A 26,128-nucleotide genomic window follows, 5' to 3' on the forward strand; every position below is an offset into this window, starting at 1 on the left:
TGTCCTCAGTGTACATAAAATGTGGGCATCCTCTCACCATATGTTGGAATGACACAGGAGCTATTTACAGGAAAAATTATTCTTTAAATATGCATTAATGAGAAAAAAAAGGGGAGGGGGCAGGTTGGGTAACTCTAGAAAAACACTAACAGTTTTGTGACATAAGGACAATACAAATTGTCAATTGGACTCTTGAAATTTACTTCATTTCCCCCAAAAAAGGATGCCTAATCTGTAAGTTTTAAATCTCCTCTAATTCCATGCATGAGCCTATGTCTTGAGTATATGAAAGTTAGAAAAGGAAAATTTGCCATCTATATAGATCCAATGTTATTATAGTGTAGGGGGAAGATGAAAAAAAATACAATAAAGAATAAAAAGTAAAATACAACAAAATGTTTTTTTAATTAGCAATTTGACTTTGCAAATATGAAACTGCCACAGAAAGAAATTTGGGAGAGACAACATATTACTACAGTATAACCACCAACATTTCTCATGGTCCATGGGGCCAAAAAGGGGGTTTCCAGGATTTGTTTCGCATTAACAATAGGAAATTGGGCAGGGAATAAAGGTTTTTAATGTGTACTTTAAAAAGAGAAAACGCGGTTGTGGAGACTCAGGGAAGTATGACATAACAATTTGGCCATAAAATATAAACACTTGATCAGAAAAAGCCTCCTGGAAGGGAAAAAAAAAAAATACAAAAAAAACAATGAGAGGGGTTTTGGGGTGGGGGGGGGGGGGTGGTCAGAGAAAAGACAGGCAAGTCCTTCTGAGCTTCCACTTCCCTCTGAAACTCATTTTTTCTTTCCACTCCGTATTCAGTACTCGACTACATCTACCAGAAATCACGACGATGGTAACCATCCGGATCACAGTATTTTGTAACCACCACTCTATTAGCAAACTTGCGTCCTGTGAGTCCTTGCATGGCCTTCTGACAGTCAAAGACTGTAGTGAATTCCACAAATATCTAAAAAAAAAAAAAAAAACAACTCATTTCAAATCACAAAAATACAACTAATGCTAAAAAGGCCAGATTCTTGCAGTCATTACCGCAAATTACCTTGCACTTAATCATGCTTTTGTAAGGGGAGTGTGCAATACTACTTTCTTTAATATCTGAAACAGTTAGAGCAAACTAGCATTCTGTAGTCTACCAACATCAGATTTCCTAGGCACAGATGTACATGGGCTCCTCTCCTTAAATGAGAAAGAATGGACTTTCCTTTATAACCCGAGAACAAAGCCCACCACTGAAAAACCATGAATAGGTCCTTGCTAAACTAGCCTGAAGCTACAACATGAACTATTGGACACCAATGCACACCCAGCTAGCTATAGGCAGGTGCAAAGTAGCAATGGAATAGGTCAATAGGTTTATGCAAATAAACTGAAAAGGTTATATTCAATATAGACACTAAAATAATGTAAATATTGAGATGATCATTTTAATAGAAAAGTGACTGACACTTTCAGGTCAACACCATTTCTGGAGGATCAAGTTAAATTAGATTTACACACACAGGACCACTGCTCAGCTCTGCAGTATACCTAAATAAAACTAAGCTAAGCTGGGTACACACAAAAGATTCTATCCAACCAGTTGATTGGTTGGAATGAAAATCTGGTCAGGTATGAAAGCAAATGACAAAATTTGCTCCCAAACCCCAGAAAATGGACAAAAACTGTTTGAGCAAATTGTTTAGATCAAACATTTAACAAACTTTTGACGACCATTCTCATCTGTTTTCTGGCATTTAGGAGCAAATTGCTGATCAGTTACTCCCATACGTTACCAGATTTTCATTCCAACCAACCAACTAGTTAGATGGTTGGACAGAAAATCTTTGTGAGTATGCAGCATTATTCATTAAGTAACATGTAAGAGAGGCATACCTAAACCAATAAGATACTAGCAAACATACCTTGCCACATCCAGGGACTTCCACACCATCAACCGGGCGTGGTATTTCAATAGATTTAACAATGCCATATTTGCTGCACTCGTCTCGTACATCTTCCACAATCTCCTCATATTCATCATCATCCAGCAGCTCTTCGGGCAAAACCATGTTCATCAAACACAATACCTCTGTTGGATGACCTCCCATCTGCACTTGGGAACTCATGAGGCCCGGAACTTGCAGTGTCACTGGAGTCTGGTTTATTGTGCTCTGCCAAAAGTGAACGGCAGGTTTTAATAAGGACTCTAACTTTTGTAAAACATTTGAACCAACATATAGAGCATCATTAAACAGTTTAAAACTTTAAAAGATAAAAAAAAAAATAATAATAAATTCTGTAAAATAGTGACCATCTAAAGACATACAGCTGGGAGGATTGTAGAATAGAACCTTACCAGTGTTGCATTCTTTGCACCAACACTTGCTCTTTGTACAAGAAGCTTTTTGTCTCCCAGTTGCATCCCATTAAGTCCAGCAATGGCCTAGAAAGGAGGTGGGGTGGAAAAAAAAAAAAAAAAAAAAAAGTTAATTTATGCAACCTTAACTCAGAAGAGAAGTATGCAAATTGTTTTTAAAAAAGAAAAATGTGCTGTTTGAACGCCAACAGCACCCCTCTTTGCCCCCAAATCGTGCATTTTACTTTAAAGGGGTAAAACAGATTTAGGAGCTACCTTATGCACACTGCATTGCTGAAATGTGTAAGCCTAACCCAGACACTAGTAATCTATACAGCTCTTTGGAAAACATCTTTGCTATACCACCAAAAAAGTACATCGTTTTATATGCAAGATGAAAAACAATCTGTCATAATGGCCAAAGTAAGAAATCTGTATATTTAACATGCCTAAGATTTTAGAGAAATACTGCCCCCCCCCCCCCTCCCTCCCCTCACATGCTTGAACAGATAAGATGATTTCGGCCCATCAATGAAAGCATGGCTCTCCTCGCTGTTAGCTCTATGTGGAGGAGATAACTTGCACAAGAGCATAAGCACCACTTCCTCTTCAGAAGCTATATGGCAAAAGGTAGCAAATACTGGGGGTAATCCCCAAAAGATGGCATTCAGTGAGGGGTAAATATTTCTTAAGTCTCTGATACACATTCCAGTAATTAGTCTAGCTACAGTGCCATGCTCTACACTGGATAAAGTAGTAACAAAACTAACAGAGGCAGCATATGCCATTGGTATAAAAATACTTCATAGCCCAATAAAAGACTGATAAAAAAAAAAATCCAAAAAAAAAAAAAATCAAGATTCATCTAAAAGGAAATATTAGTAATATTAGTATTTGAATGTGCTCAGTTACATACTAAGGATCATACCTGATCTGTGACATTGATGTCTACATATTCACAGAAAGCATATCCCTTAGATAGGCCAGTAGCACTGTCTTTTACCAAATTAAAAGCTTTCAAAGGTCCAAAAGATGTAAGCAACTCTTTAACCTGTTAAACAGAAATACCAATAATATTAAAAGGAATAGATTAGCAACAATGTTACACAAATGCACAGACAATACAAATTACTTTGTCAATATAAAAGCACAATGTAATCTGCCATTTTAGAAAAAAACAAAAAAAAAAAAGACAGTAGTAAATGGTGAACTGCCATCATGTTCTGAGGAACTTACAGGTTCTACTGATTAGGTAACATTTATATAACAACATATGCCACAATAATGTTAGGCTTTAAGTCTAACAAATCTTAATATGCAATTGGTACATAAACTATTTGTACATAATACATCGTTTTATAGAATACACAAATGGTTCAACTATAAAAAGTTGAAAAGATTAAATTAAGGCAATACTGAAATGCCTAGAAAATTAGATATTACACAAACCACCAACTAGTGCGGTGATGCCATTATTCACAGATATGCAGTGAGATACTAAGTTATATATCTCTGCTTTGGAAGGGAATTAAAAAAAAACAAAAAAACAAAAAAAACCACACGACTTCAATATGATCAACATTACATTTTTTTTTCACTTTAAAAATGTACATTTAACACCTGCCTTATCCTTAACAGCACCACAATGAGTTTATGAATGACCTCTATAGGACCTTTAAAACTATAGCGTATTCAAATGCAAATGTGCACAGTACTGCAAATAATCAGACAAGTCAGTGGCTTTCAGTGATTGGCTGCCCTGATTTAGTGCAAGGTTGCAGCCAAATGTTAGGTTTGCAAAGAGCGCATGTGTAACTGGTCCACTGACAGCTTTAAACATGATCTGCGACTACTTCTTAACAATTCCTGGGTTAAACTAAAGTTTAGAAACAAATAGGGAAACGCTGATAACTTCCAATCACTTTACTTAATACAATGGTGACTTTCATATGGGGGCAAGTAGATTTAATGTTTCATATTTGCCAAGAAGTTAGTTATGGATGTAAAAGACTTTTCATTCCTGGGTACTGGGAAATTGATAAATGGACTCAAAATGGTCCATATTAAGTAACATACGGCTAGATTCTGCAGTACCTCTCCGATTGCATAAAATTAATTGTGACTAAGCAATCATGCTGCTTCCTTGGGTAAAAAAAATTTAAATACCAGTACTTTCCAATACAATGGGCCCAATTCAATTCAAAGTAAATTGATTTGCGCTGGAAGGAACCCCCCGGAGCCATTCAATTTATCGCGCTGTTATGTCTGACAATGCTTGCTCTCGTGCTTTAAACATAGTGTTTAGTCACGAGTGGGCATTCTCCAACTTAATTGCCTGGCGCGATGCTGTATCCACCACGCCAAGGGCAGAAAACTATCATGCCAGTAGTTTTTGACGGATTCCTGCTCCCACCCGAGAAGTGCAAGAAGAAATTCTTAGTCGGGCTTAACAGAGCGTTTAATTGAATAGCTCCGGGAGCTCCTTGAACCCAATAAAGTTAGGGCCCATAGTTACAGTATAATACTTTGCATAGCTTGCCGACTATAGCAACTAGATTCTGCTACCAATATAATTATAGGTGTCAGATTGAAACTTTGAAGGACCAGTCTACCACTAACCAAGTGCCTCATGCTCAACACTGAACATATGTAGGGGGCTGGTCATGTACATTACAGAATGAGCATGATTGTCACCTGGAATATATTTTACTCTTTAGTAAGAGACAAGACTATGGTGCTTAGAGTACAATATGCACACTATACTGGTTAATACATGAGCCATTAGGTTCACATGCCCACCCAAAATATTTTAGAGGTGAAGTGCTGTTTTCTGCACATGAAACCCAACCCCCCCTTGAATAACTGTAGTAACAGTAGAAACACCAGGAGCACCTTAGTACATTGCTACTGTTACTAGATCAGTTTTTCAGGAAAATAACCTCCTGTGGAGTTTGTGTCCATTCAACTTGATGACTTCTCTATTGGCGTAGACAAAGGAGAAGTCAGATGAAGCTGAACACTTCAGGAAAGTGGTCTTTTTAAAGCTTGGGACCACAGCGATCTCAATGAGGACGCCAAATTGAAAACATTCCCCGGGTATGAAAAATAACAAATAAGTAAGCCTGAAATTACCAACCCATAGGCTTAATGACGCCATGGTTACCTGGTCATCATTCAGATAGTTGGGTAAACCTCCAATGAATAGCTTGTGTGCAGAGTCTGGGACAACAGTGGATACCACCCCTGTTAAGAAAGGAATGATATTTGGAGAGAAAAAAACCCACTTAATATGACGCATGATCCATCTTACACAAAGGACATTTCCAGCTATGCCTTTTTCTGTTCAGAAGTCCTGGTTGGAACCGCAAGCTCTGCAATAATAAAATGTGCACTGTGCTCTGGTAGAAAATAAAGGGTGTTATTGTTCAAGGTGTATTTAACCAGTTGGTCTCCGAAAGCTATGCAAAATGTATTTTAAAAAAAAAAAAAAAAAAAAAAAAAAAAACTTAGTTAAAAAGACAGATGAGGGGCATTGAGAACTCACATTGCAGCATTGTGCACTATTTAATTGACCGCAGACAAACTGGCGCAACATAAAAGGCTTACCTGGAACATACACGGACGGGTTTTCAGACATGCCAGGCAATGGTTGATAATCATGAGGACGCCGAATCTTTAATGATTGGCCTTGGAAAATGATTCCATCAAAAGCCATGGCTTGTGTCGTTTCATCAACTGAACGGAACTGCAGGGGAAAGCAAACAAATTAGTACTGAAGAGAAGCTAAAACCCCCCCCCAAAAAAATAAATGAATTTATGTTTAAAGCACCAGCATATTATGCAGTGCTATATCCAAAATATTTAATCAGGGATATTACCATTTAATAACTCAGATTAGTCCTTGCCGGTTGAGTTATTTATGATAAGTGCACACAAACCAGTATGGTCCATTTGTCAGAAAGACTTACAAGAACTGTGTTGAACTATGGGGGGAAACAAACGCAAGATAGAGAGGGCCCTGGTCAAAACTAAACCCATGGCTCTAACACAGCTAACCAAAAAATATTATGACCAATTCCCAGTGTATTAAAACAAAAAAATTCTACTAACCTCCAAGAATGCAAAGTTTTTATCTTGGTTGATCTGTACAGCAAGGACTGGGTTTCCTGGGGCTTGTGTTAACCCACCAAGACGCATTTGAGCATTAAAGAAATCCATCATTGCTTCCTGTGGGAAAAACAGAATGAGATAGGTTGTCTGATGTATCTGCCAGCAGAAAAAGAAAGAGCATTTGTAAGATCTAGAATGTCCTACTTGCCTTGCATGATGGTAGCAAACTTATTTTGCTACGAAGGGATTTCAGCCCCACAATTTTCACTTTAAAAAGAAATGGAAACAACTCTTTGATCGTGTTTTTTCAAAGTTTGTTTAAAGAAAGTTGTTTATAAAGTAATTACCAATTTCTGCAAACAAGCTAACTGCAGTATAATTTGGTCAAACTTTGAAACAAAGGCAATAACACAGAGATCGCAGGGCCATTTGTTACATTTTCCCTTTGGTGTCTAAAACTGTTACCATTTCTAGAAGTAAAAAGAGTAAACACTGAGCTCCAAACTTTATCCGATACGTACCGTGTCAGAATTAATAAAATACCACGACAAAAATCAGCAAGTGGACCAAACTAAGCAGCCATCGCTAGCAGTTTGTAATTGCAGAGTTGTGCTGCTGAGAATGTTTGTACCAGATGTGTAATCCAGAATCTGAATCATTTTATCATGCACCTTGTGTTAAACGAACAATGATCGGATGAACCAAAACATTAAAGCAGTCTCCCACGAAAATTAAGTTAACTATTTAGGAAACGAAGCTTGAAGATATAAAAGGGTGATAGAGTGTGGTTTGGCTTAGAGAGAAGAAAAAAAAAAAAAAAAAAAAAAGAAGTGTAAAGCAGCAGTTGAATTTCTACTGTAGGAGTTAATAGTAAGGAGGTGTAACACAGACACTCACTATACACCACCTGAAAGCAGAAAAGGATAACTGCACTGAAATAAAAATGCCAATAGTGATTGAGAGAGTCACAAAATGTAGGATCTTGTTAAAGAGTGGAAACCCAGAATACAAGTGTTAGTAGAAGAGTCCGTGGTACCTCTGTTATCCCAAAAGGAATATTTCCAACGTAAAGTCGACGGGCCTGTCTGGTCATCTGACTGCCCACAACAGGCACAGGGGTTGGTGTAACAGCTAGCCCATCAGGTGTCATGGTTGGAAGCAGAGCTGTAGCAGGAATCTGGCCAGCAGCTGTTAAACAGAACACACATGCAATTCATAAATGGGAGAAAGCAAAAACCACCACAAAAACACTGCAAGTAAAGCCCTTATGACTAGTTTAGGTCAAGAGCTCATACAATGAGGCATCAGTATTACAAAGCTCTGCACTTTGCTTTTAAAGCAGCATATGAATCATTTTCACATTTCCCTTGCAGTACCATTAACACAAAGCTGCAGGTAACATGTTCTTGCTACAAATCACTGCTACAGCAAGCCTGCATTTCAAGGTTAAAACATGAACAATCCGAAATGATATTGTGACACCATCATGACAGATTTAGAAATCTCCAAGTCTAAATTTTATATTTTATTGATGTACTGCTTTAGATACTACTTGGTAACCAAGTCAATTATTGTAATTATTACTTAGAAATGTTCTAACAGTATCAAGATTAACACCAACATGAAAAGCACTCCATGCTTTTCCTAAATAGTGCATCCAACTCAAGGAAAATGTGGGGCAATCGTAATTTGTTTGCATGGAGAGAGGCCCATGGAAATAACGCCAGATTATAAAATAATTACACTGGAAAACACACTCGCCTATAACCCGATCAAGACAAGTTTCTAAAACTGAAATGCACAATGGTGGGAATTCAATAGTTTACTCATTCCTGCAGCTCCAGTCTAAAGTGGCGGAAGCTATTTGTTTGGACCGCAGGTGCCCATTATTTCTGCCCGCACCTTCCTGAGGTGGTGAGCAGAAATAAACCCAAATTCAACCTTTTGGCTGCACAAACTCATCATGCTAAGAAGTTAGCAAGGCTTTAGCTGATTTACAAGGCTATCCCTTTGCATTTGGGCACATGTGCTAAAAGTAATTGAAACAATTAAATATGACCGTTCGGGTGTCCAAAAACAATTGCATTCCCTCCAGTGATGTAAAATGGACGACTTGTAAAAATTTTAAACTCAAGATTCACCTATGCAATTGTACAGTTTTAAACTGAAGTTAGCAAATTGCAATCTGATAGACGACAATTACATTTAAGACTTTTATTATGTATTTATGTATCAGCATGGTTCTAGATTTAACAATGTATATCTAAAAGGTAGTTCGTGCCTATGCTTTGTGCACTTTAGTAGAGCGGTTGGAAATGTAGACTATTAAGTGTAACTGTGCTGCTCATAAATCTTTACAATATAGGAGCACTATGTTTAAAGGTATGCAGGCCTAAGCAGGTGGTCAGCGTCATCCTATTCCCTAACACACCATAGTTCTAGGTATACACAGAACATTACACTGAAATATGTCAGAGAGGGACTGATAATTCATACACTTACCTTGCATGGCTTTATACTGTATAGGAGTGATATGTTCAAAGCCAGGAGGTGGGACATCCCAGTATTTACGGATCTTCTTTTTCTTTTCATGCCTTGGTGACCGACTGAAATGGGAGAAGGTGGAGGCATAATGAATTAGGGGGAAAAAAAAAAAAATCTTAATAGCGCCCTCCCCCTCAAAATTTTTTTTAGAACATTAGCAAATTGCACAATATATAAATAGTAAAAAGGTGTCAAAATAAAAAAAAATAAAAAAAACAGTATATGGTGGAAAAATGTGTAAAGGAATTACAGTGTCCAATATACTTGCACAAAATCAAGTGTATGACATTACCCCAAAAAAATGGATTTGCCCTGCTATAATCAAGCTTAGCACACCAATGGGCCTATGTATTAATAATCGTGGCAGTGCCGCAGTATTATCAGTCTCTATCGCTAGAGACTTATTAAAGCATTAAATGTAACTCGCAGGGACAGAGAGTTACATCCCTGGCACATCACATTTTCTGAAGACTCCGGAGAAGCTGACACTGTGCATACACACAGTGTCCATTTATGGAGCCGGACGGAGGCTGCGGGAATGGATCTCAAGTTCCTTCACGTGCGAGAATGCCCCCCATAAGCTTAATGCAATTTACGCATTCTGAAAATAGCATAAGCCAACGGGTCCAAATTCTGAAAAGCTAAGCTTTTCAGAGTTTGCTACATAGGGGTCAAACCACAATCCCCATTGATAATGGGGACAGCGCTAATTAGCCTTTTGGAGGTGTTTTTGTTAAATCTGGTGTTAGGTCAAGGTGATCAGAAACACCCAACACTACCAAGCAGCAGCACATATCTGCTGTAATGAAGGATAGGTGAAAATCATGCTTAGGAAGTGATATCTTTGATTATTTTCAATGTGCCCCATTTTATAAAGGCCTAAGAATATGAGCATAATGGGAAACCGTTTCCCCAATAACCTACCTGCGTCTCCGCCGATCCCTGGATCCACTACGCTGTTCTCTAGCTCTTCTGTCTCTGCTGCGACTCCGCCGTTTTCGGTCACGGCTTCTAGAGCGGCTATGACTACGTTTTCGATGTCGGTTCTCCTTATCGCGCTCTTGGATGGGTGAAAGAAGATTATTAATGCAATGCAGGCAAAATTAAACTACATAACTTAGCAATGTAGTTTCAGAGACTACAAGTACAGCTGAATTAAAGGAAACATTTAAAATCTGAGAACATTTTCCTTGACTGCAGCCCTAGTCAAGATGGCTCTTGAACTGTTAAGTAAATCAGCAGGCTGTTTTTACAACCATTCCCAGAATTTCTCATAAAGCAGTTACATGCTACAACTGATTGTATGAAGCCAAAGGGTTACCACAGTGAATATTTAAAACACAAACTAAGGATGCTATATGACATATGGAATAAAGTGGTGCATTCCCATGCTACCCTCCATAGGTGTCTTTGTAAGAGGCGCATACACACTGGACGAAATCCATGAGCGATAATGATATTGTTAAACGATACATAGTTCAGTGTGTATGAACAGATCGTTAACGATATCCCCAGTCTGTACATGCAGCTCAACCTGCGATTATCATTAGCGATGTCATGATGCAGCATGGCCCTGCTCCCACCCAACTTTCGTCGTTGCCGGCATCATCAAATGTGGATGCACTTAACGATGCAGTCACCCCCGGCGGGCCTGCCGCTGGCGACATTGCCCAGTGTGTACGTGACTTTAGATTAACTCTCTCTGCATGCGTGCCTGTCCATTGAGGTAAAGCAAGGGCACACAAGCATATTGAGAACTGTCAGGCAACCTGTTGCACTGCTGATCTCCAAAAACACTTCATCTCCTGTTGAACACAAATCACATCACAAATGGCTTTACCTTATGAAACTGGAGATTGCCACAAGAGCCATCTGATGAGATTAATTCTACTATAATAACACAGCACATCCAGATGAACCCAAACACGCAGTAAAAATCAGTATGAATCATGCTTTTGCTTTGCTAAATGTTATATACGATGGTTAAGATGCACATTAACCACCTAACTGGCTATTTTTAAAAAAAAATGTCCAAAATTGCCTAATTATTTTAAGTCAAACAACGTAAATAAGCCATTTATCATCATTTATTTGTATGGCACCAGAAGTATTCCGCAGCACCTTACAAAGTACACAAATAAGTGAAGAAACCAGTGACTTACAGTACAATACAATGCAGGACAAGGACATGGTTTATATACATCACTACAATAGCAATCATAACACTAATAAGCAACAGAGCGTAAGCAACCAAAGTGTTAGGTGCCCTAGTGGGGAGTAAGGAGAAGATGAAAGTATATGTAAGGAGAAGCACATGAGGTTAGAGGGCCCTGCTTGCAAAAAGCTTATATTCTAATAGGGAGGTGTAGACAAACAGAGGGGTGACAGATGGGGTAGACAGGGAGGAAGGAGCATGTAATAGCGGGTAAGGATGAGAGCCGGAAGGCTGTATGAAGTAGTGGGTTTTGAGAGCCCGTTTGAAGATTTGTAGAGTTCAACACAATTCAAATTTTATTATTATTATTATTTTTTTTAATGTGAAATCAAATAGGTATTGCATGTGACCAAAGTTTTTATTTTTATATAAAAATATATATATATATATATATATATATATATATATATATATATATATATATATATATATATATATATATATATATATAAAAGCCTACAATTTTGGGTAATTTTTTTATTTTTATATAGCTTTAAGAAGTTTGTAGAGTTAACGGGGAGGTAAGGGGGTGCGACAATGTCAGAGAAAGCCCAGTCTGGTGTGGCTGCATCTGATGTGACCACGCCAGGCATGTGGTACATCATCTAGTTGCAGTCACAATTGGCGTTCACACAGCATGTTAAATGTAAATGAATCACCCCCAAGATTCCAGTGATGTTGATTTGCAAGTGCCAAACTGCATTTCATTTAACACCAGTATCTCCTTACAAGGAAAGGACGTAGTGTTAGCTCCTTTTCAAAACTGGGACTATCCACTGCAGGGGTTGGTTACTACTAAGGGGCTCATGCCGATGGAATTTAAATCAAAATCACAACTGTAAAATTTGCCCTGGAAAAATTTTCATTTTGTTCATCTTGCAGAGCTGGCCATATACACAAGATGCATCTAGCCAGGCATGTGTAGCAAAGCACCTCATTTTTCCTTGGAGAGAACAGCATAATTTGTGCCTGGTTTATGGCAACAGGTGCATCTTCACAATACAGGTTGAGTCTCCCATATTCAAAATGCTTGGGACAAGGGGTACTTTGGATATCGGAATATTCCGTATTTTGGGATATTTGTACAAAATAATGAAATATCTTGTTTTATATGCACCTTCTACACATAGCCTGAAGGTCATTTTATACTATATTTTTAATAATTTTGCGCATCAGAAAAAGTGTGTACATACATGAAATTCATTTAGGTTTCATATACACACAACCTGAAGGTTATTTTATACTGTATTTTTAATAATTTGTGCTTTAAACAAAGTTTGTGTACATTGAACCAGCAGAAAGCAAAGGTTTCACTTTCTCAGTCATGCTAAAAATATTCAGTATTTCTGAATATTTGGATATGGGAGACTCAACCTGTAGTAGTAGATGCTTAAAAAAAAAAAAACCACAGTACATGCAATAATTATTGAGTTTATAATTAGGTGGGTCCTAATGACCCATCAAAATAAATATATATATAAAAGATATGGGGTACCACCTAATTTTCCCTGGGTCCAAACATAATTTCCCCTCTTGACAGACCATATTTATGTCCCTCATACCCATGAGCCCCTTTTATGCCATCAGATCACATGCTCCTTATTTGTATATGCCAACATTATGGGGTAAGAATCTAGTGCATAAAACCACAATAACCTACCAGCATAGAGTTAATTCCTTGAAACATAATGAACGTGTATTAGATATTAAGATTAATCCAAACAAAATGGACATTAAAGTCAAAACATCTCTGTTGCCTTTGGTATTTAAAAGATGAAAGTTAGCTTTATTGCTACAGACTGACTGCTAGTACCACTTTAAACTTGGTACACAGTGGAGCGATGTATACGCTGACGAAATGGCGTCTGAAAAAAGGGGGGTGGCCTCTTGGGGAAAAACATTTGGCATAAGGCAGATAAGGGGCACGTAAAAAACAATTGAATAGCTCCCTCCCAGGGCTATTCAGCATCATGCAAAATTGAATAAAGCCCAATTGACCGGGATGTTGGTCCCAGAGTTATTCAATTCTAGTCAGACTATAATCACTTAAACCGGAGAATGCCGATTCTCGCGACTAAAGCAGGGTGGTTAGTCGTAAGATCAGGCATCTTCTGTCAAAAGTGCCGGGCGCAAGGATGTTAGCGCCATGTAAAGGAGAGGGACAGGGAGTCTGGCATGAAAGCAGGCACTACTGCACCTGCCTGAAAGAGGGGCTCATCTTTAAGGTATGCCCCCCTTTGTCACTGTAGGGGGCGTGCCTAGCACTCGCACAGATGCTGAGCAGCTCCAACACTCTTCCTTGCAGAGTGAAAAGATGCAGTGCCATAGAATCTATTCACCAGTGACTGTTGCATCGTAACTTTTCCCAGCCACTGGACACTGCGGCTGGAGATAGCACCCAGCAGGCCGCATTAAAAAGTTAAAACAAGGCAGGTGGCTGTGGCAGCCTATAATGGGGTCACCCATTTCAAAAGAGGAAACTTCATTCAGACGAGGGTTCCCCCATCTTCGTAGCTTCCAGAATTGGGGAAATATGGGGTCTTAAAGTAAGTTTAGGTGTATATACAGATTACGAAGCCAATTTGTCATCCACAGTTTTGCGCTTAATGCACACACAAAAAATAAACCACCACATTATAATGGGGAGTTGCAAGCTGTGTGTGTACAACTCTGCACGAGTCCCTTTGGAGGAGACTCAATTGTTTGTGCTCTTATGGCAGGGAGCAAATTCAATTTTGTGTTCCCAGTACATATCGCAGATTTCTGCTCACCGCTTCCTGAGGTGCAAGCAAAAATCCACCTAACGAAGGCTTTGGGGCAGGGCGTTCCTCACTTAGCATGGGAGAAGTCGCTCAACGCGGCTAATCCCGTGCATTTGGGCACAGCCGTCAGGACCAGCAGGGTCAAGTAACAGCTCTCGGTCACTCTAAACGGGTGCGATAAAGAATTGAATCGTCCCGAGTGGGTAATACAATTCAGCATGATGCCAGGAAGGCGTTCCCAGAGCTATTCAACTGACTGTACGGTTAAGTTCAACAAAAACAAATTAAGTCGGAGAATGCTGGTTACCGCGCCTTAAGCTTGGTATTTAGTCGCATTGACCAGCATTCTCTGACTAAAGTACCAGCCACAAGGCTGTTAGCTCCACGCTAAATCCGAAAACAGCATTGCGGCCGGCACTTAAGTCAGATTTCTGCTTGTACCTCAGAAATCCTGTAGTTGGATTTAACAGCGCGGTCAATTGAAAAGCTCCGGCAACTCCTTCCCAGGGCTATTCAAAATCGTGCTGAATTGAATCGCCCACTATGGCCGCAATTCAATTATTTTCACTGGCAGCCGACCCCCTCTACCCCCCAACAGCTATTCAATTGTTGGTACTGCCAGGCGCGATCAGCTGCCAGCGCCAGGGGTGGCGAGCTGAAATGCACAAAGTGTTACCCATTTGAGCACCCAAATGGCACTTTTCACAAACAAGCCCAGCACTTTGGTTGGGTTCAGCCGTTTTACGTGGCTAAACCAGACCTCTATGGGCATGATCATAGGCATTAATTGAATGGCACCCCGTGATCTCCTGTCACTTTAGACAGGAGATCAGACACGCTAAAACAATTGAAATCTACCCCAAGTGTCAAACAGTTTGATAGCTAATCAAATTGCATAAACAGATTTGGACACCAATATGATGAACACATGAATCCGCGAAAATAAATACACCCAGAAGTTTTTACAGTCTAGTGTTCCCGCTAGGCTGTTTTAGCAGGTCGCCAAGTCCTGCCCTATTTCAAAACGTTAAAAAGCACCCTGCCCTCCTGCGTGGCGCCCCGCAGAAAATGCCTGCGGTTGCTATCCCCATCCATGGGTCGCAGTGTCCCGCAGGTGGGGAATACTGCTGTCCATTCACGCCAACAGCAGTGCTTGGGGAAAGCCCCTCATGTCCTTAAGTGCCGGGCACACCACCCAAGCTTGACGAAAAGGGGACGCTTTTAAAGACAGCACAGACGGTGTAATGGTTAGCGTTACTGCCTCACAGCACTGAGGTCGTGGGTTCGATTCCCACCACAGCCCTAACTGTGCGGAGTTTGTATATTCTCCCTGTGATTGCGTGGGTTTCCTCCAGGTACTCCGGTTTCCTCACACACTCTAAAAATATATACTGGTAGGTTAATTGGCTGCCAGAAAAAAATTAACCCTAGTGTGTGTGTGTGTGTGTGTGTGAATGTGTGTTAGGGAACATAGATTGTAAGCTCCACTGGGGCAGGGACTGATGTGAGTGGCCATATATTCTCTGTAAAGCGCTGCGGAATATGTGCGCTATATAAAAAACTGGTAATAAATAAAGACAGGCCCTCTACATTGGCCACACCCCTTTTCAGGCACGCAGCTGTGCCCCTTCTCTAGGTCTGGCGCCGGACCTAGCGTGAACACGAACAGCCTATCCTAATTATACACAATACAGATGTGTCCTCATTAGGGAGGCCATTCCCAGGTATTTTTTTCCAATCCAGGGAGTCAGGATTGAAAAAAAAACAAAAAAAAAAAAACACTAAATTCCAGGATTCCTGGAATTGGCCTGGATGAAAAAAAAAAAAAAAAAAAAAAAAAGAATTGCCCAGCCTTCAGTTACTTATTGGCTTCTGGCGGATCTGGTCCAGTCGGCATCACGCTGCGCAGTGCCAGCTGGGGGAAGGGGGAGCCGGGAAGCATTAGAGCTGCTCAGCATTTTAAAAATAAACACATTATGGCCAGTGCCATGATCGATTCAATACCGGCCATTTGTAGCCCCAAATACTGGGATCCCGTTCCCGGGATTGGCCTCCCTAGTCCTCGTACAATTAGTCTCAATACACTATGCGGCAGAAGTGAGCCGCCAGGTCCTGTGCGAAAATGAGTCTTAATTGCAACCAGATGCGATAAACCACTCCATGAGATTGCACCGATTAATTTGATATTTGACTCATAACTGTGTTTGTAAACAAAACACAACAGAACTTGGCATGAAAAAAAGCCACTGCCGCTGAATCGCAGCACTTTGTATAGATTCAGGCTGCGATTCAACTGTTTTGGACACCACCCGGCTGGGCGTCTATGTACGACTTGGTGCCCGACATTTATTCCCCAAGCCACCTGAGGTGAGAAAAGCAGTGTGCCAAGTCCATTGCTTTGGGCGTCTCAAGCACTTCTGAAAACGGGTTTAGCCGATTTGCGTGGCTAACACGGTGCATTTAGCCACGTTAAATACTAATGGGCGCCTAAACAAGGACACAATTTAAATACTCAGTTTGGTGCCTATTTGTATAGACATCCAGCAGGCGGCACACAAGACATTAGAATCACCCCTCAGACTAAGATGTACTGAGTGTCGCATATCAAATTAATCAGTGCAGCCTCATGAAGTGGTTGGTCTTCCAATTGCATCTAAGACTTATTTCCAAGCAAGAAATATGCTCTACCCAAACAGGACCCACAGGACCAGTCATGCCAAGAACTGCAGCAATAGTATACGAGGACACTTTTGTATTATTTATTTCAGGAGAGCAAATGATCTTCCACCTTCAAATGACTGTCTGTAATGCCAACATGCATCTACCACAAAAGGGCAGATTTAAATCACTAATGTGCAGCTAGGCATTGCAGCAAAGCCTGACTGTGTACATATCAGCCATTTACAGTAATGACAGTTATTCCTCCTCGCATTAGCATAAGGTGTGAGGAAACATTTGCGATGCTGAAGACGCAATATGCTATTCTGGAACAGCACATCACGTCCTTCACGCAGAATTGTAGTCCCCCCCAATAATTACTTTGTATTCTAACACTTATGGTTTAATATACGGATAATATTCATTGGGGGCGATTCAATTCAACGCGAATTGAATAGCACTGGGAGCTCGCTATTCAATGTGCTGTTTGGGCGGGCTAAGGATTTTTTTCTCGCACCGCCATGGGGATGCGAGGAGAAATATGACCAAAGTACCAGGCGCGCAGCTGTTTCTCTGCTTAGCGCGGCACTAACAGCCGCACACCCAGCACTTTGGTCAGAGAATGCCGGTTAACGCTCCTTAATACCCTTGTTAAGGCGCGATACACTGGTATTCTCCGACCACACAGCGCACTCAATTGAATAGCTCTGGGAGCTCGCTCCCGACGCTATCCAAGTTGCGTTGAATCGCCCCCAGAGTGACCAAATACAGTTTACCTTTTCTTCTGTGCTAGTTAAAACGATAACTTAAGCAGTGTATACACTAGACAATATGCTCCATAAACGATATCGTCTAGTGTTTCCCCAGCAGTGATGTGCTCAATGTCGTTGATGACATTGAGCACCCACACTGAACAATATTGTTCAGTGAAGTCAACCTTCCTCATCCTCGTACTTGCAGAACCGACTATATCGTCAGGTTGCCCTGCAAGTACGGGCAATGAAAGATGTCAACTACCAGCACAAGGGGCGCATCGTTCAAATAGTCCAATTCAGTGTCTAGTGGATATGCAGCTTTACCGCGTCGGAGCATAATTGAAGTTTTGACTTACTTAACAGATCTTTTTGATAGTGCCTCAAATTTTTCTCTTTTCAGTTTATAAGCTACATTTCACAAATACAGTAAACAATGACACTATGTAAGCAATGTAAATATCTTCAAAAATGTATTTATTTTTTTTCTTATGTGCACTTCTGTAGCTTGGAGATTTAAAAAAAAAAAAAAAAAAAATCACTAAATTATTTTTACACTAGACAGAGAATATGTTGAAAAGCACCGAAGAAATCCTGAAGTCTGGTTAAATGCGTATTGGGAACTTATAACAAACAGTCATTGAAACCAATCAGGACCGCATAAAAAAAAAAAAAAAAGGCACTAACGAATTGATGAACTTATAAAAATGAATGTACTTGTACTTAAAGTGACAGATTTCAATAAATGGCATCAAAATCCTTCTGCAAACACAGTGGAGGTGATTCAAAGATTAAATCGCCTTCACTCAGGTCTAAAGTGAGGAGATTGGGGATGTTTTTCTATTGTTTTTGGGCACCCATTAGGCAAAAACTGCTTCACTGAAGCAGGAACTGATGTGAAGAACTATTCGTTCTAAAGTGCTGCGTAATATGCGAGTGCTAAAAACTTAATACCTAGGGGACAACCCAATTAGATGCATTAATTTTCCAGAGGAAGTTTGTGATTTTTTTTTTTGCACAGTCCCATTGAAAAGGTAGGTGGGGGAAAAAGATAAATATATAAATATATATATATATATATATATATATATATATATATATATATATATATATATTTTTACAAATGTTGTGACCCCCGCCCCCAATGAATAATCAAACAATGATATCTGCCATCTACTTTTTTGGGGTCAGGATGGTTTATCTACTTTTTATTCACTTCTCCCAGGTTGCATGTTGTAGAAAAGTTAAACAGTCACAACTACCACAAATTGCCATTTCTAATTGGGTCTCATTTCTCTGTTGCGATATATACATGTTTCAGGAAACAAACCTCGCTTTTGCAAACTCTTTCAATTGGATTAGGCCAGAACGGTTCTCCAAAAATGCCCCCCCACCCACAAAGAAAAGTGTGGAAGGGGTGGAGTGTTCAGGATTTGTACGATTACCTCTTTCAGACAAATTCCCAGCTTCAAACAGTCTTGGACCCGGGATACTGAGCACGAGTTGAAGCCGGGCTACCTCTTTCACACTTATGGGGATGACCCGCGTTATTTCTAGGTTGCCACCCTTCACAGCAGACCCAAGTCTTGCAGTGACCCTGATCTTCCCGCATTCAGTGGAAACTTGGAGATGATCTCATCTCAAAGCGTCACTGTTGCCAGACCTGGATTGATGCATGTTCACATGCAATAACCATGGTTTTAGGCTTAAGTTTGAAAGGGGTATTAGATACCAATTACCAGACTTAATACAAAAATGTAGGGGAGCAATATGTACATAAATACACACTTCCCTGTCTCTCCGTTTCCCCTCCCCCAGGTTTGTATCTTGAGGTATTTCATAAGGAGGGAAGAGAAATCCCCACAAACTCTTCCTTCTCAATGCAGCTTTACCTCTAAACTCCCAGACACCTGTTTCAGTTTGTCTACATTGAGTGTCATTTGAACAACATAGAACTGCAAAGACATATTGTAATGATCAGCACTAGCTGCTCCCTATAAGGTCAAATGTAGCGACACTTATTCCTAATGAAGCATTTAAAATGCCACATTAATTTTTTACTGGTCTAGTGACTTAGAAGGCAGAGCACATACACACTACCTTAGCTTCCATTGATGTTAGTTAAATAGATACGGACTATCGTTGTTGATATACACACACTACATCACGCATGCTGTAAACTTGTGTGTTTTAAACAAAAAAATAATAATTTACATGCATTCAAAAGTAAATCAATTACTCATCATGTTTATGTGTCCTGTCCATAAGAACATACTGATACCCTAAGGCAGGGGTCTTCAACCTTGGCCCTCCTGCTGCTGTGGAACTACACATCCCAGCATGCACTGCCACCTTTTTGATATAACAGCATGCTAAAACTATGGCAGTGCATGCTGGGATGTGTAGTTCCACAGAAGCTGGAGGGCCAAGGTTGAAGACCCCTGCCCTAAGGAAATGGAACCTTTACTTGGTAAAACAGTTAACGTAAGCTTAGTGATCAACAGCCCTCTTAGAACTTCTATTACACAAATAGATATATCTCTATCCACACACACATAACTTCGATATTTGCACATTAAACTTTTTAATTGAAAGTATAATAAAGGACACTGCAGCTTTCCTTCATGTACCGTATACTGTATGAGAGGACTGGCCCATAGGAGCCGTGCTCACATACGGTAATGATAGTCGGGCACAGACTACTAGGGAAGCTGAGGCGCCATCGGCTACAGGGCGATAGTACAATGATGCACATTTCCGCCTGCAATGGAGACCAGGCCTAGCAGCGACTCGCTAGCGAGACTACGTTAGTGCAGCCCACCACGGCCCGCTGGAGATCGGCGCCTGACGCGTGGAGGAGGCCCAGGGCGCGATAAGGCCGGAGCTCCGCCCCAGCAGCAGGCCCGAGCCGCCGCGCACATTGTCTCGCCCCCACCCAGCGGCCGCTAGCAGCCAGCTCCACTCACCTTGCTTGTTCTCGTTCAGCTGCCTCTCGAATTCGTCAAAGTCGGACATGGCGGAGACAGGTGCGGCCGATGTGTGAGTGCGGCGCCCTCACTGCCTCCTCAGCGCTCTGCTACTCCGGGAGAGGAAGACGAGGCGCCCGCTCCACACTTACCTAGGAACTTCGGCAGTTTCCGGAATAAGTGGGTGGGACTAAGCGTGGAATCGTCTGTGTCCGGAAGAGGGAGGCGGGGCTTCCTGGGCACTTCGGTTATTTCCGGAAAACATAGGCGGGACCTAATCACGCTTTCTTATTGTCTCAGGAATGGTGGGCGTAGTCTAGGGTGCTGGTTGCTGTGGTTGCTCCCGCCTCTACAAATGAATGACGCTCGCCTGAACCAATCACCAGCAGAGTGCAAGTATCGTGAGACTAGAAATTACCGTTTGAACCGAGTGTGTCTCTGCTGTGGAGAGTGGGGGAGGGGGAGGTAGAACAAAGGGCGCCATACATATAGGGCTGAGTCTGAGCGGACAGGCACTATAGTAACGTGACGTGTAGTGTAATGTTAGCGATAATAATAATAATAATGTGCACGTATCACACCCTGTCTCCCCCTATCTTTACCACCCAAATAAAAATCCTGTTATCGAATTCCCTCACGGTTAGAAGCAGAGACAGGACTTCCCCTTAGCTAGCGAAAGGCTGGTATTATATACAGTACAAAAGAGCACCGTGTGTAGTTAGCTTTGAGGCTAGAAATGAAGATATAGAAGAATAGGCCACATCATGTGGAGATGGTAAAGGCTGCCAGAGGTCAGATAGTATTTGGCCATGGAGGTATGTTACTCTGACTTTCCGTGGCTACACATGTCATGCTAGTCTGTATTGTGGCAGCACAGATGGTGTAATGGTTAGCATTACTGCCTCACGGCACTGTTTGAATTCCTGCTACGGCCCTCGTTGTGGAGTTTGTATATTCTCCCTGTGCTGGCGTGGGTTTCCTCTGGGTGTTCTGGTTTCCTTCCACACTACAAAAATATACTGTAGATTTATTGGCTCCCAACAAAAATGTACCCTAGTGTGTATGTGTGAGCATGGGGCAGGGAATATCAATATAGATTGTAAGCTCCACTGGGGCAGGGACTGATGTGTTAGGCCAAATATAAGCGTTCTGGAATATATGTGCCCTATATAAATAATTGGTAATAAATGAAATCACTGCATGTATAGTAATCGGCTAATGTCCCTCCTGTCTCCGGCTCCCACTGCAGCGAGCGATAGGACAGAACAAGGTGGAAGACAACTCGGTGCTTGTGTTCTTTACGGACTCATTGCAGAGATAACCCAATGAATGTTTTAAATGGTACTTGTGTACTTTACGTACACAAGTACTGAAAGTTGTCCCCACCTAAAGAAGAAAGTTGTCCCCTTGCTGAGCTCGCCACACTTTGGGCTTGGTTGCTCGCTGCGCTCGCCACATGGGGATGTTCCCCGTCTGTGCCCACTTGGATGGTAGGGAATGATGCTGGACACTGGCTGAAGGGGATTTAGACATTACCATGATTGATAACAATAATGAGTGTAGGACACTTGGGTTCTCTCTGCAATGAGTCTGCAAAGTACACAAGTACCGACAACTCTGCTGGGTTACAGCAGGGACAGGATAAGGTGTCTTGGATATGCCATGTTCCTTTACTAGTCTCTAAAAAAATTGGCTAAGCTCTGTCCCATCTCCGACATACGCTTCGGGAGCCTTGTCTCTCCCCCTGGAGAGGACGGAGGACCATTCTGCAACAGAAATAGGGTAAGTATACAGCAGGGAAGGGGCAGACTGAGGTGATTCTGGTCCCTTTGCTAGTATATTATAAAGGTAAATTGGCCATACTTAGCTAGGGGTTACCGAACCATTGATAATTTTCTATCAATGTTACCAATCAAATGGAAATGCTTTTTCCATTTGATGCCAGCATTGCGATATTTATCATCATGGCATGCTTTTTTCCAAAAGCTGCTGGCATCCATTCTGCTGCAGACACTCCTTCCAGAGTTCGTTTGCACATACACAAACTCCCGATGTCCACTGTGCATTTGCACTAACTAACCATCAAATGGTTACATTGTGATAACTACATGCCATCACAAGGAATTATTCAATGCCCTCCTTGCCCTATCTATCCCTACATAGCAACACACATGCTTCTGGCATAACTGCCCAAAGCCACATTTTAGGAGGACAGAAGATGTGCATATTGGAAGGGCCTTTTTTGGGACCCTTACCATGTACGTTTCATGGTTGTGTGAGTTCATTTAGGTGTATTCTGCAAGATTACAGTTCATTCGCTGCAATATCCATGCAATATAATTCCATGCAATATCCCTGATCTGGCAGCTTGCAGCAGTTTCCTTGTCCCAACCATATACAAATAAAAGCACACAACTTGACTCCAATTTTGATCTGCACAGCAAACTCCTAAAGCTATCCACTCTCACACCTTAAGGATCTGTGAAAACAAATGCTTTTTATACATTTGTATCTCGTCTCCTATAACTGCCTATAGTTACTTACCCAGTGATATTTATTATTTAATATCAGTTGATATTTATATAGTGCACATTAGTACACAGCACTTTACTGAGAATATTTAGTTATTCACATCAGCCCAGGTGGAGCTTACAATCTACATTCTCTACCACACATACCATAAACACAAATACTAGGGTACATTTTAGCAACCAATTAACATAACAGTATGCTTTTGGATTGTGGGAGGAAACCTGCACAAATACTGGAAGAACATATATAAGCTCCACACAAATAGGGCCATGGTGGGAAATGAACACATGAGTGACCCCAATGTTGTGAGGCAGCAATGGTAAACCCTGTATGACAAGCTGCCCACAGTGAAGAGCAATTGCGGCGTGGCAATGGCTTTTGATAGCTGCCTTATCAGTTTAACATTCAGTGTACTTATTGGCATTTATCTAACTTGGGTGTGTAACCAGCTGAAAAGAAGTGGTGTGGCACAAATTAATAAATTCAGTATAACAAGTAAATGTATTAATAAGTACCATAGACGGGCTGGCTCACAACTTTTAGCATGGGGAGCAAATGCATGCAGGCGGCCCTGACAGAGGAGTAGCGTGTAGCCAGGGTGCCCGAAGAACGTGAGTGCTACGGCCCCCCCCCCCCCTCAAGTGTTCCAGGGAGGAAGCGGGTCCATATGGGATTAATGTAAAGTAAAAATAAAGATTAATGGCAGCCCCGTCGTGGTGCCCATATGCAGTGCCCCACTGTGCCCCAGGAGAGGACGCCCTTATGCAGGCCTCAAGTTGTGCACCCAGTAGTGATCCCCCCTGTGCAGTGCCCCCAATAGTAAGCCCCTTATATAGTGCCCCCAGTAGTGGTACCCAATATACAGTGCCCCCAGTAGCAGTCCACCCCCATGCAGTGTCCCCAATAGTGGTAACCGTTATGCAGTGCCCCTTAAATAGTGGCTCCAGTTGTAGTCTCCCCACTATGCAGTACCCCCAGTATTGCCCTTTTTATAGAGCCCCCAGCAGTGGTCCCTCGATGCAGTGCCCCCAGTGGTAGTCCCTTCCCCCCTATGTAGTGCCCCTAGTAGTAGTCCCCTCCCCCCTATGCAGTGCCCCTAGTAGTTGTCCCCTGTCCTTGTAGTGCCCCTAGTAGTGGTTCCCCCCTTGCAGTGCCTCCAGTAGTGGTTCCCCCCTTGTAGTGCCCCCAGTAGTAGTAGTCCTCCCCCTTGTAGTGCCCCCAGTAGTAGTCCCCCCTTGTAGTGCCCCAGTAGTAGTAGTCCCCCCCTTGTATTGCCCCCAGCAATAGTAGTCCCCCCCTTGCAGTGCCTCCAGTAGTGGTTCCCCCCTTGTAGTGCCCCCAGTAGTAGTAGTCCTCCCCCTTGTAGTGCCCCTAGTAGTAGTAGTCCCCCCCTTGTTTTGCCCCCAGTAGTAGTAGTCCCCCCTTGCAGTGCCTCCAGTAGTGGTTCCCCCTTGTAGTGCCCCCAGTAGTAGTAGTGCCCCCCCCTTATAGTGCCCCCAGTAGTAGTAGTCCCCCCCTTGTAGTGCCCCCAGTAGTGGTCTCCCCCTTGTAGTGCCCGCCCCTCCCCCAGTAGACACCCGTAATAAAAAAAAAAACACCTCAATTCCTGCCGTCGCCATCCGCTACTCCATCTGTCCTTCCCAGGCCGGGCCGCTCTGCATTATGGGAGAGACGTCATGACATCATGACGCCTCTCCCATTGCCCACTGCGGGAGCCGGAAGATGGAGCGGCTCCTACAGTGGGCGCAGCAGCAGCTAATGAGAGTCTGACAGACTCTCATTGGCTGCTGATCAAAACAAACACACAGCTGCCGGAGCCAGCGGCTGTGTGTTTGTCACTTGTGTAGCGCCGACCGAACTCCGTCCGGTCAACGCTACACACGCGGTGCAGTCTGTGTCACAGTGACACTGACTTCCCGCGGCCCGCATGACGCTGCAGCCCCGGGGGCACATGGCACACTGCCCCCCGGCCCAGCCCGCCACTGACCATAGAGTATATCTGTGTTGTTATGCTGATGCTATTTGTTTGATTGCGCTGAAAATCATATAAAATAATACAATTCAAACACCTCTAGGAATGATTATTAGCCTTTATTTATATTATAGCCTTTTTATGCACTGTACATAGCAGTGATACATAACAGGGCAAAGAAATGGCAATATAAATAATCACATGTCTAGGACTGGAGATATTGGAAAGATGAGTGGGAAGAAAAGTTGGAGTCAGGCAGAGGTCTGGTTGGCTAGGACTGTGTTTCTTAAGCTGCCCACACACATAGCGATTTTTTAAACGATTTGCCCGATTTCGACGAATCGTGATGACAAATCGTGTAAAATATGTCCAAATCGTACGTTTCTACTCACGATCATGATGCCAATGCGCGTCCCCGCTCGTCGTACATCACATCTTCAAATCTGCCGTGCTGTAGGGCAGATTTGCCAATCTGGGACACTATGTGATCCAAATCATGAGTGTTTTTTACTCACGATGTATCTCACGATTCATCGTATGTTAGGGAATTTGACAGACAGGACTCTGTACACGCCCAATCGCCATCTTGTGCAGCATCATGGATAGAGGTGAAGGAAGCACGATAGAGCCTGCACACCTGAAGTCCTGATTGCAGGACTTTGGTGAGTATTGGTGCTGTATTTAATGCAACCCAACTGCCCACCAATGTGTGAAAAAAATGTATTAAAACATGACTATAATATTGCTTTTCTTTTTTTTTTTCTATATAGACTCCCACCCAAGAGCCTGATTTGTCCTCCACGCCGGACCAAAGTTTGCTCGGGGACAGCGAGTTGGAAAACTTGACCCCAATAACACCCATTCTACCAGGACCATCATCTTCACTACCACCCCAAAAAAAAACAGGCAAGAAATCAGCAGCAAACAGAACAGGAGGACTTGTTTCTCCAAAAAGCTGAAAGCATCCTTCAGAAAGCCCCTTATGATATCGATTTTACTGCACATGTTAATAGTCGCAGAAAAATCGATGAGGTCACTAAGAAAAAATTCCACAGGCTCGTCTATGAGCTTATCATTAGGTCACTCAACAGCAACAGCAATTTGCACGACTCCACCTACATTGCAGACCCACTGCTTTATTCGCCTGCCCCAAGTGCCTATGTCAGCCCCCCCCCCCCAGCCCAGTTGGAGATCACTCCCCCACCCAGCACCCCAACCACAAGCCAGACCATTTATAATGCTCTGCTGGAGT

General features: G+C 42.0%; 1 protein-coding gene across 2 annotated transcripts; it reads right to left on the minus strand.

Annotated features, from left to right (window-relative positions):
- Positions 1-381: 381 nt before the first annotated feature.
- U2AF2 (U2 small nuclear RNA auxiliary factor 2) lies at positions 382-20,585 on the minus strand. 2 transcript variants are annotated; one of them, XM_088444547.1, is made up of 11 exons: positions 20,373-20,585; positions 9,944-10,079; positions 8,978-9,081; positions 7,512-7,663; positions 6,476-6,592; positions 5,972-6,110; positions 5,529-5,608; positions 3,294-3,416; positions 2,366-2,452; positions 1,932-2,180; positions 382-976 (listed from the first exon to the last, which is right to left on the minus strand). In XM_088444547.1, the coding sequence occupies exons 1-11, from the start codon at positions 20,419-20,421 to the stop codon at positions 842-844; spliced, it is 1,371 nt and encodes a 456-aa protein (XP_088300673.1). In that variant the 5' UTR covers positions 20,422-20,585; the 3' UTR covers positions 382-841. The 2 variants fall into 2 exon arrangements, with proteins under 2 accessions (XP_088300673.1, XP_088300672.1); XM_088444546.1 differs by having other exon boundaries at positions 5,502-5,608; positions 20,373-20,584.
- Positions 20,586-26,128: the final 5,543 nt, after the last annotated feature.

This window comes from Taudactylus pleione, unplaced genomic scaffold, assembly GCF_031769625.1.
Source record: "Taudactylus pleione unplaced genomic scaffold, aTauple2 ptg000366l, whole genome shotgun sequence".
Classification (NCBI taxonomy): domain Eukaryota; kingdom Metazoa; phylum Chordata; class Amphibia; order Anura; family Myobatrachidae; genus Taudactylus; species Taudactylus pleione.